At 34.7% G+C, this 12,141-nt stretch overlaps 1 protein-coding gene across 3 annotated transcripts in view; it reads left to right on the plus strand.

The window, feature by feature from the left end:
* Positions 1–12,062, plus strand: part of CREBRF (CREB3 regulatory factor) — a 60,844-nt gene extending 48,782 nt beyond the window's left edge. For all 3 annotated transcript variants that reach the window (XM_019982910.2, XM_019982911.2, XM_070774526.1), the window contains exon 9: positions 6,393–12,062. In XM_019982910.2, the coding sequence (XP_019838469.1) occupies positions 6,393–6,508 (116 nt within the window). In that variant the 3' untranslated portion in view covers positions 6,509–12,062. The remainder of the gene's footprint in view (positions 1–6,392) is intronic.
* The last annotated feature ends 79 nt before the right edge of the window (positions 12,063–12,141 follow it).

Here is a 12,141-nt window from a genome sequence, read left to right on the forward strand (position 1 = left end):
CGTCATTCTGTATAGTAGTAAATTTCACTTACCTGGAAATTTTCTTCCAGTTCATTTTCACCCAGAATGCTGACTGTATACTGAATCAGTTCACTTAAAAGAATTAGAGCTTACTTTTCAATCATTAATTTGTTACCTGAATTTAGAGTGCCAAACACTATTATTAAAAAAAATTCAATTGTAAATATTTTAGAATTTAAGACAGCTTTTCTGATACCCAGTTATTATAAATTCACTCATTCCACAAAATTTTTTCAATGCCTTACTATGTGCCAGATGTTGGGGAACACAGGGATTAAGCAAAGATTTTGTTGCTACTCTTCTTAAGAAGCTTGCAGTCTAAAAATGGAGCATAAAGAATAAACAGAAAACCAGAAATAATAATATTGTGGTAATTGCTATGAAGAAATTAAGATTCTTAGATGGAGTGGAGTGAGCAAGACTATTTTATTCCTGTTTATACAGAAATATTCCTGTATACCAAATCTGCTGCTAAAATAACTGCATTTTATTTCATTGAAAATAAATGCATGTTGAATGCTTCCATGTACTTAGTAAGTTTATCATGGTTTTTGAAATGACTATTAGTTTCTCTTGTCAGCATTGTGTTCATAATGAATGTAAAATATACTAGTGTTTCTGAATGGCAATTGGGAATCATTAGTAAAAGTAGCACTGCATATAGATTTTAACCCAAAGGTTTCATGAAATTTGACAACTTTCATGTTTGCAGGCCAACGGAGAAGATATGAAAGAGATACTTAAGAAACAAGAAAAAAGAGTTTGTTAGTCTAGAAAGGGGTAAACAGCTTGCATTTGTATAGTACTTACTGTGATCCAGGATCTGACTATTAAGGTTGTTTAGTCATTTACTTCCACAGTCCTGTGAAGGAGGTATTATTATCCTGGTTTTACAGATAAGGAATTGGAAGCCCAACAAGGTAGTAAGTAACTTGCCATGAGTCCTATAGCCAACAAGTAGGGGGACTAGGAATAGAAATAAGTTCTGCTACTTGCAAGTGCTTGCACTGTAACCATGTAGCATCACTTGGCCTTGTCATCTGACACTCATCTCTAGATAGTTTAATACATATCTGTATAACTCACAGGTGGCCCACTAAGTGCCTTGTCCAATAGACTTCCTTGAGGATTTATTTTTCTTGACATTCTATGTAACATTGGATTCCACTGAACACTTATCTTCATTCTTGAAACATTTTTATTATTTTAAGATGCTTCAGGTTCTGCATGCCTTATTCCCTATCTTTTTACACACACACAAAAATGCTGGTGGTTTCTCTTTGGCTCTAGCAATATCCACTGGTCATATGCAGAAATTAAGATATGTTTTAAAAACACAAAAGCTCATTTAGCATAATGGTTAAAAAGAGAGTATTTGAAATCAGTTCTAGATTCAAGTCCTGACCCTGCCACTTATTACCTGAGGACCGTGGGGAAGTAACTTCACTTCCCTCAACCTAATTTTATTCATCTATAAAATGTGGACAGTTGTGTTGATTAAATGGAAAGAGTACGTATAAAGAACTTAGCATACTGCTGAACACAGATTCTCAATGCTCAGTAAGTATTAGTTGTTGATATTACCACATTACATTGTAAACATTTGAGTTTGTTTCCCTAAAAGACTTTTATTTCTACATAGTCTTCCTATGTTAGGTAGAGAGAGGAATCTAATGTTTTGTAAGAAAAAAATTCTTCCTGCCTTTTTATTTTTTAATTTAAAGGTTTATATATTGATAAGTCAGAGAAGGCAATGGCACCCCACTCCAGTACTCTTGCCTGGAAAATCCCATGGACGGAGGAGCCTGGTAGGCTGCAGTCCGTGGGGTCGCTAGGAGTCAAACACGACTGAGCGACTTCACTTTCACTTTCACTTTTCACTTTCATGCATTGGAGAAGGAAATGGCAACCCACTCCAGTGTTCTTGCCTGGAGAATCCCAGGGACGGGGGAGCCTGTTGGGCTGCTGTCTATGGGGTTGCACAGAGTCGGACACGACTGAAGTGACTTAGCATAGCATAGCATATTGATAATTTTGTGCTTTTCCCTTTATACCTGATGATCAGTTTTACCAGATACAGTCCTTTACTCACATTCTCCTGCCTTGAGTATTTTAAATATGTTTGTCCATTTTTATTCTGGCATAAAATATTACTTTTGAAAAGCTAATAATTGTCTGATTTTTTTCCCCTTATGTCATTTGCTATTTTTGCCCAGATGTCAGCAGGATTTTTTTTTCTTTTTATTTAAATCTTAGTAACTTTACTAGACTATGTCTTGGAGTTGGTCATTTTAGGTCGGTAGTCTCATATACACTCTGTGCTCTTTCAATAAATAACTTCAGATCTTTTAGTATTTAATTTGTTCCTTTGCTATGGTTTTCTTCTTTGGGGATACTTACTATTTGTGGATTGAATCTTCTTTGCCTATCTTCAGTATTTTCTGAGGTATATTCACTTTTTCTCAAATTTAAGAAGATCTCTTCATTTCTAATTTTAAAATTCTTTCCTTTTTCACTGCTGTTCTCTCAGATGCATTATCTGTTGTGTTTATTTGCAGCTCTTACATTCCTTTTAGTTTTAACTTCAGGAATTAATTTTTTCATTTTGCTTCTAATTTTTTGAGGTGTGATTGACATTTTATGTTTCAGGTGTATAATGTACTGGTTTGATATTAGTATATATTACAAAATGATCACCACAATAAGTCCAGTTAACGTCCATCAGTATGCATAGTTAACAAAATATTTTTTTCTTGTGATGAGACCTTTTAAGATCCTTTCTCCTACCTACTTTCAAATATGCAGCACAGTATTATTAAGTAACTATGGTCACCATGCTGTATGTTACATCCCCTTCATTATAGATGACTTTATCTTTAAGAACATATATTTTTTGGTTTTGTTTACAGCTTTTTTCCTGAATTCAATCTTGTCTGATATTACAGTCATGAATACAACTTTCTTATTATTTATATTTGCTTGGTAACTCTTTGCCTACCCTTTTTTTCTTTTTGGTAAGATTTTATTGAGGAAATCAACTTATAATTTGTTCTTTGATTAGGACAAGATAAAGGAAAAACAGAATTTCAGATGGAACAATGACATAAACATATCAGGATATCCAGAAATTTACATGTATAGAAAAGAGTTTTTAAACCTCCACATTAGTTTTTTTTTTTTTTTAATTGGAAGAGAATTGCTTTACAATGTTGTGTTGGTTTCTGCCATATATCATCGTGAATCAGCAATAGGTGTACGTATGTCCACTACTTTCTGAACCTCCCTTCCATCCCCCATCCCACCCCACCGTTGTAGGTTGTCACAGAGCTGGGTTAAGCTCCCTGCAGCTGCATCACACTCGCACTGGCTGTCTGTTTTACATATGGTAATATATATGTTTCCATGCTACTTTCTCAGTTCATCCCATCCTCTCCTTCCCCTGCTGTGTCCCAAGTCTGTTCTTTATATCTGCATCTTTATTACTGCCCTGCAAATAGGTTTATCAGTACCATTTTTCTGGATTCCATATATTAATATATGCATTAATATATGATGTTGTCTTTCTCTTTTTGACTTCACTCTGTATAACAGGTCCTCCCCAGAACTGACTCAAATTTTTTATGGCTGAGTAATATTCCATTGTATATATGTACGATTATTTCTTTATCTATTCATCTGTCAGTGGACATCTAGGTGTCTTTTAGAATTGTGGTTTTCTCAAGGTATATGCTCAGTAGTGAGATTGCTGGGTCATATGGCAGTTTTATTCCTAGTTTTTCAAGAAATCGCTGTATCAATTTACATTCCCACGAGCAGTGCAAGAAAATTCCTTTTTCTCCACATCCTTTCCAGCATTTATTGTTTGTAGATTTTTTGATGATGACCATTCTGATTGGTGGAGGTGATACCCATTGTAGTTTTGATTTGTATCTCTCTAACAAACAAGTGAGGTTGAGGGTTTTTTCATGTGTTTATTAGCCATCTAGTCTTCTTTGGAGAAATGTCTATTTAGGTCTTCTGCCCATTTTTTGATTGGTTTGTTTGTTTTTCTGATCTTGAGCTACATCAGCTGCTTATATATTTTGGAGATTAATCCTTTGTCAGTTACTTGATTTGTAATTATTTTCTCTCATTTTGAGAATTGTCTTTTTTGCCTACCCTTTAATTTTCAGTCTTTCTGTATTGCTTTATATGAGATCTCTTTTTAAAAGGTCTTAGACTAAAATGTAGACTTCATTTTGATTTTAATACCATAAATTCACTCCTGGATTTTTATATATAACTTATAGTTTGGCTTTTCTTTGTTAATCAGTCTAGGAGTTTTTCTTTCTTTTTTAAAAGTTTACTTTTGGCGGCATTGCCGTGCATAAGCTCTTCATTGTCGGGCATGGGCTTTCCCTAGTTGCGGCAGGCGGGGGCTGCTCTCAGGTTGTGCGTGGGCTTCTCACTGTGGTGACTTCTCTTCTTGCAGAGCGTGGGTTCTGGGCGTGGCTTCAGTAACTGCAGGTGTCGGCTCTGGAGCACAGGCTCAGCAGCTGTGGGACACGGGCATGCCCCATGGCATGTGGGCTCCTACTTTCTGGATGAGGGCTCAAACCCGTGTCCCCTGCATTACAAGGTGGATTCTTAACCACTTGACTGCCAAGGGAGTCCCCAGGAGTTTTTGTTTAATGGATGTGTTTCACTCATTTTTATTTATTGATACATGTTTGGTTTTAACTTCTGTCATCGAAAGCTCTGTTAGGATTGTTCATATGACTTTCTTGGTTTCTGTTGTCATTCTATTCATATTCTGTTGTCATCCATATTATTGTAGTTTCATTTTGTATGTGTTCTCTGATTATTTTCTACTTCTGCATTTTTGTCTTGCAGGCTCACTTTTTAATTATAATGTGTACTTAATTTTTTCTCAACTTTTCATTTAAAATATCAGTCCTACAAGAAAAGTAGAAATAAATAGTCCAGTGAACATTTGCATGTCATTCAACTAGATTAACCAGTGTTAATATTTTTGTTGCATTTGCTTTAGTTCTGCCTCCATCTACATTTTTCCCTATAAATATTTGACAATAACTTACAACATGATTTTTCATCCCCTAACTACTACTTCAACATGTGTTCCTCAAGAACAGGGACACTTTCTTACCTATACACAATACTATTGGCACTTCCTGGTTCAACATCGCCATAACATCTATGTGGAGTTCATATTTAAATTTCCCTAGTTGTCTCAGTAATGTCCTTTATAACTTTTTTTTGATCCAATTTGTATCAAATTTTGATCCAATTTGTATCAAAAACTTGTTTGTTTTTGATCCAATTAAGTATCATGTGTTGCATTTAGTTTTTTGTTCTTCTTCTTTAATCTAAATCAGTCTCCTAGTCTTTTTTCTTTCCATAAAAAAACCCAGGTAGTTGATCTTGTAAAATGTCCCAGCATCTGAATTCATGTTTCCCCATAATCAGATACAGTTAAATTTTCTTGGCAAGAATACATTGTAGGTTATATCCTTCTCATTATGTCAATCAAGAAACATACATGGTCCTGTGGTTAAAACTTGGCCTTCCAATGCAGGTGGTGTGGGTTCCATCCCTGGTTAGGGAGCTAAAAATGGTCCACATCAAAAAAAAAGTCTTGAAAAGAAGAAACACACAGTATCAGTCTGTCCACTTATTGGTCCCAGTGAACTTGATCACATGGTTAGGGTGGTGTCAGTACTCTCTTACGGTATATTGACTCCTTATAAGCAGTTACTAAATAGATTTTTCTGCTTCCATCTCCTTTTAATTGCTTATTTTTTATTATATTTTAAAACATATATACCTCTGTTATTGAAAATCAATAAATCAGATATTTTCAATCTCAGTCATAGAGGATGAGGAAGACAAAAAAAATAAACATACTTGTAGTATCTCCCATCTTTCTTTCCTCTTCCAAGTTTGCTTATTTATCCACTTACCTTTAAAATGAAGAAAAATGCACATAAGATTGATCGAATCCTTATTGAAAAAATGACTCAAAACATCCTGTAGATATGTATTTTTGGTCACATGGGTGAAGCCCATCCACGAGATATAGTGAAGTTAAAGCAATTGGAAGAGACTGGCTGTGAGAGAACAGGAAAAAGACACGTTGGCAGGTTTTAGGAAACAGTGTCTGTTGGCAGGCTTGGGGTTTGGGTTTGGACTGTTCTTGGTTGGACCCTGCTAGTCTTGTGGGCACTAGTTACTGTGGGTAGAATTATTTTCTGGGCTGTAGTAGCAAGCAGCAAGCACTCATCTAGGAGTTGTATCAAGCTGAGGGCCACCCCTGACCCTCAGATTTTCCTGTTCCTTATATATCTAAGTGTGCCTTTTACTCTTTTCTTCAGGTCTCCCAGTTGCTGGGCAAACCTCAGAATTTGTTAACCAAGTGTTAGAGAAGACTGCAGAAGGCAATCCCACTGGAGGCCTTGTAGGACTAAGGATACCAACATCAAAAGTGTAATCAGCTTCATTGGACCACTGGTCAGAAATGTCTGTGTTTGTCACGTTATTCATTGTAAATTTTCATTCTGTTTTGCATGTCAGTTTAGCATTATGTAAACATTTACAATTAGGTTACATTGTTTTAAGAACTAAGTAGCATAAGTGAAGCATGATCCAAAATACTTGATTATTGCATTTTTCAGAGCATAAACCATGGTTAAAACTGCTACAGGCATCAGAGTTGAAAATCATACATTTAAATAGATGTTTAGATACAGATTACAAAATCTGTTAAAGCAAGACACTTAGAAAGAGTGAAGATAATAGTAAATGCCAAATATTGTGGCAGGTTTATGCTCTGAACCACACACAAAAAAATTGAGGAAGCATTTTTTTAAACAGTCAGTTTTGATTGTTTTTAGAATTATTGCTTTTTGTTCTAATTTTCCACAACTGTTACTCTCACTTGTACATGGCACAACCCAGCACTCATGCCCATGTGCCATATTAGATGTTCATTTTCCGAGCTCTATATGGTATATATAAATATATATATAAATATATATATATAATGTCTGTGCAAGTAAGAAAAAAAAGCATATTCTTTGTGCCTTGTATTTTGGGGAAACTATAAAACTGGTAATATTTTGTATGATGAAAACCCTAATGAGGAAAAAAAACAAGATATATAGGTGGAAAAATTATGGGGTTTAAATGTTTTTTTGTTCCAACTCTTTTTCAAAATTTTTGAATGTATATAGGACTATGTTGAAATGTAGATATATGCCACAGAGTCTGTGTATTGTATAAAAAACAAAACAAAAAACAAACAAAAAAAAAGATGGCTCTAGAAAACTCATATTTCGGTACTTGACCGGAAGAAGACAAATACTTGCACATTATTGCGATTGTTTTATTTTTTGTACCAAAGACAAATGCAACTGATATGGCAAACTGCCAGTCTAAGTAAAGTTTTGCACAGCTTACATGATACTGTATGAATGTATGAAAAAAAAGGAGAAAAAAAAGAAAAACGAAAAGGTCAGGGTTAGGGATCTTACTGAACTGTGAATTTTATTTCTGTTTGGGTCCAATTATCTACAGAAGGAGCATCCACACACACAGATATTATTTTGCTGTTCCTCTAGTTCGCTTCCATAGTAGATAAGTTGGTGGCCATTTAGGTGTCTGTAAGTCTTTTTATTTCTGCACTTATTGTAGGAAATTTTAATATATTTCATTTTAGTAAGCTATTGGTAAAATAGTTTTTGACCTTGAAAATTAAAAAGTTTATTTAGCTTGTTGTAGTATACTTCCACCAAACAACCAAAATACAGATTATTTTTATTGTATTATGTATATATATGTAAAGAAAGAAAAAAGCTAAAAATATCTAATTCTTTAGTTGCCACTTTTCCAATTGATGTATTATTGTGCATGTAATATTTTCAAAGATCAACACAAGCTTAAAACAAAAAAAAATTTATAGATTTTTATATTTTTGTACAGGTATTTTCAAACTAGCTTCTTCAAACTTAACATGTGACTTATTCTTCTTCTATAGTTTCTAGAACTGAGAAATATTAACACATTTAGTTTTTAGGTGCTCTTTTTGTTCACACAAAACAGCTTCATTAGTCAGTGTTTTAACTATGTTAAAGCTTTACCTCTTGATGAGAAATTTCTTATGTCAAGGCAGCGTTATAAACCTTCCCTACAAATCTTTCCATCCTGTCTCTCTCACTGTTTTATTTTCAGATTTTGTGTTTTGAACTCTGAAAACTGATAACTTAAAAATTCTATCTTTTTAAAAAAAATTCTCTTTAGCCAGAAAAAAAAATACCAAAAATTTCAGACCTAGCTGCTGGGAAGATACCTATTTCTCCAACTACTTCTCCATACCCCTTGGAGAGTTTATTTTTAATTATATTTTGTCTCTACAGCGTGTTTCCTTTTATTTTCTTCCTGCCCACCACCCTCTCCCATTTGTAAGTGATAGCATGTGAAGCTATAGCTTATAAAGGTTTGGTTCTAATACGCACAGTAACAACAGAGCAATGTTGCTTTCATGCTTCTTTGACATTATGAAGAAGAATCTCCAAGAAGGATTGTCTTAACACCTTAGCTGAACTGTGATGCACAAGATTACCCTGTGTGCTTGGTGGAAATTTTGTACATGGTTAGTGCATTCACACTAAACAGATAAGCTCAGATTTAATGGTTTAATAGAATGTAAGTTTATTGGTCAATGGTTTTCATTTTTAGGTGGGAGAAGGCAAAGCACAGGTTTGTATCTTGGAGGTATATGAAGTTTTGACAGAGTGTGTCTGGGAAACTGAAATATGTTCCAGAATACGGCAGTTTTGCAATCAGGTGAAAATCACTTCATTGGTAGAGACTCCGCTGATGAGGTTTATAAAATTGCCCCTTTCTAGCTGCTCTGTTAGGAATTCTGGTTTTTTATACCTTTTTCTTGTCTGCGAACCAGAATTTGATTTTTTGGTCTTGCATTTCAAAAAAAAAGACTTTGAATCTGTTTAGTAGATTCCATATCCTTGCATTTCAGTGTTTTATATGTACTACTTAAGTTAAATAGTTAAAAGCTTTTAAATAGTTGAGCTTTTTAATGTTGACACTTTATTTTGTACCTACCTATTTATATATGTATGTATATCTTAGAAAAAGCACTTTGTTAAAAAAAAATTGCATTTTATATGATTCCTGCCATTTGCTGCTAAATCTGGGCTGGTCAGAATGCTGCAGCGATACTTGATCTAAATAAAAACCTGGCAGTAAAATGTAGAGTGAAAGTTAAATCCTCTTGCTGTTTTAACTTTATCATAAAGATGACATAGGCAAGCTGTGCAGCTTTACATTTTAACCAGGGGACTCTGTGGCATTTAAAACCGTCTAGAAATGGTTGTACTTTAATGCCAGTAATAATCTGCTTCCTCTATTGTCATTAAAATATATACGTTTAGTGTATCACACAAACAAATCTTATAAGGGTAACGTAAAAACCCCAACAATTGTACATGTTCTGTTTTTGAAAATTGTGGCATGTATTTTTGGGTGAAGATCATTAGAGAAGAGCTCTCTAAAGGTTTTCTGTGTTCATTCATGGTATACAGATAGCTCATAATGAAGTCCAGAATCTTACGTTAAGTGAAAGCATTGTGAATTCACCTCGAATAAACCCATTGTTCCCAAAGCAATTACAAACTTTGACTCTAGTACTACTATGATTTAAAAAAACAAAAAATGTTCTTCCTCGTTTCAGATACACTGGATTCTTTATAGAGTTTGTCTCCATGTGAAAGCATGCTGTCCGGTTGTCCTTGTTAAGATCTTGTCTGAGTTTTGAATTGGGTGCCACACTTTTTCAGTCAGTATGATTGCTTGTTCTACTGTACCATGTACGACTCTTGTCCTTTCCTATATCCTTCATGACAGATTATGATGTGGCTTTATATTGTGCCTTACTTGTACATTTAAAACAAAACGTCTTCATTCCCTTTTACTTCCTAACTCTTTCACTTTGAACTTTTTGGTAAGAGAATCAGAGCTATTATAAAAACATCATGAAGGATTTCAGATGAGTATGGTTTTAAATTCCCTCTCTTTATTGTTATTTTATATTTGTATGAAAGACCAGTTTTGAATGGTCTTTGAATATGAGAGGGAAAGATTAGCAGTAATTTCACTACATCCCTTTTTCCTAACTTTCATGAATTTGTCATACATCTTCTTTCTGATGCTTGACTTTATTTGCTCCTTAGCAATAGTCTGCATTTAAAGAAAGGTGTGTTCAGTTCATCAGCTTGAAATTGACCATTTCATTTTTCCAGAATTTTTTAGGAAAAGAGTACTCATTTTGTTTGTTTTATAAAACAGATGACAAGTCTCTTTAAAAGAAACAGAAGTACAGTACTTTTGAAATACAATGCTGTTAGTTTGGATTTCTTTTTTTATATATAATATTCATACAATTATCTGATGTTTGCCTTCATTAATAAAGCTGTTAGTTTATTCACCAAAATGTCAAGAATGGATGTGCTTTTCTTTATTCCATACATTTAAAAATATTTTAGCTGCTAAGATTTAGTTAACTTTCTAAGAAACGAATTCAAGTTGCCTTCAGCAGGAATTAACACAAACTTATGTTCCCTTTCTTTATATAGTCTTCCTAAAATGCTGTTCAAGTATTTTCTAGTTAATTATGTAACAGAATGTTAGCATCTCTCCAAATCTTGAAACTTGAATTTTGAGAATGCATTGAATTATGCTTTCAGTGTTAAAGGTTTCAATTCTCCTTCTAGTGAAGTCTGTTGTGGAATACCATTTCCCATGGAACTGAGGCCATTCCCACAACTTTGCACAGAACTGCAGTCTTGTTCTTCCCTCAGATCATGACAAATAAGTCTCACACAGTGCCGTAATACTTGTGGATTCTTTTGTAATCTTTGTAATCTTAATAAGGGCATTATGAGAAGATGACTCCATGTTTTTTTTAATATTTCAAACACATTGGGGTGTAACCATGAGTGTCAGCCGTAGGAATGGTGGTTTCGTTTTAAGGAATAAGCGTGTTGGGGAGGATGACGACAGTACTACTGACAGTTTTACCCTTCCGGGGCGAGTGGGGTTATGTGTTGAAGCATAATCCTCGTGCTGAGCAAACTGACTGAAATCTAGAAATTACACCTAGGGACTGAATTATGCCAAATTGCCATCTTCCTTTAGAAGAGAGAGGTTTGGGGATAGTGGTAAGGGAACAAAACCTTAAGACTACTTCTGAATAGTACTTGGGAACTGACGACTTGGTGACTGGTGAGGAGCATCAGAGTTGGGTATTTCAATGTGCCAAGTTTGGGTGAACCGGGTTTGCCTCTTTCATCACAGTGTAAACACAATTGTGTAGTTGACTAAATCCTGGGTGGATGTGAGCGGGACTGATTACTGTGTCTTGCCCTTCGCCCTTTGTTTTTTTCAGAACCAAATAACAGAAATGTATATGTGTGTACTGTATCTGCCTTTTCGCCACATTTTTATGACATTGTATTCCACTGCCTGCTTTTTTTTTTTTTTTTTAACCTTCTTTCCCTAGGATTTGTCCTATAACTTAGCATTTGTGGTTAACAGTGATACTAGGGCTGACCGCACATAAGAAGTCACAAGAGAAGAGCGGAAGGGCAAGAATTCAGAGCATTTGTTCATACAATGTGGCGACCTCTTTGGCATAGCGCGTAGGATCCTGTTTGTAATGCTATCATGAATATTCTGTAGTTTTGTTTCCCTCCCCGCCAACTGGAGCTATGAAACTTTTTATTGGATTCAGTCTTGTCTGTTGTCTAGAAAGAATTTTATCTTGTTGACGCATGAGCTGTTTAAAAATTATTCTATTAAATGTTGGTTAATAGTTGTGCAGTTTTTCTTTTCAGAAGAAAAGGCAATACAATCGTTGCCTTTGTTTTCTGTCACCTTCCAGCCCCTCAGCACTTCTAGTCAGATACAGATTCATCAGTGTATGCAACATCCTTTGTAATTTAAAATAAAAAAAGCTGAAAAGAAAAGGTTTTCAATTGTTTGCCTCGTGTTTTCGTCCTTCCTTTTCCCATTGCTTTTCTGTTGCTGTCTGAGGTGACCATCTAC

The sequence above is a fragment of the Bos indicus genome, chromosome 20, assembly GCF_029378745.1.
Source record: "Bos indicus isolate NIAB-ARS_2022 breed Sahiwal x Tharparkar chromosome 20, NIAB-ARS_B.indTharparkar_mat_pri_1.0, whole genome shotgun sequence".
NCBI classification, from domain to species: Eukaryota; Metazoa; Chordata; class Mammalia; order Artiodactyla; family Bovidae; genus Bos; species Bos indicus.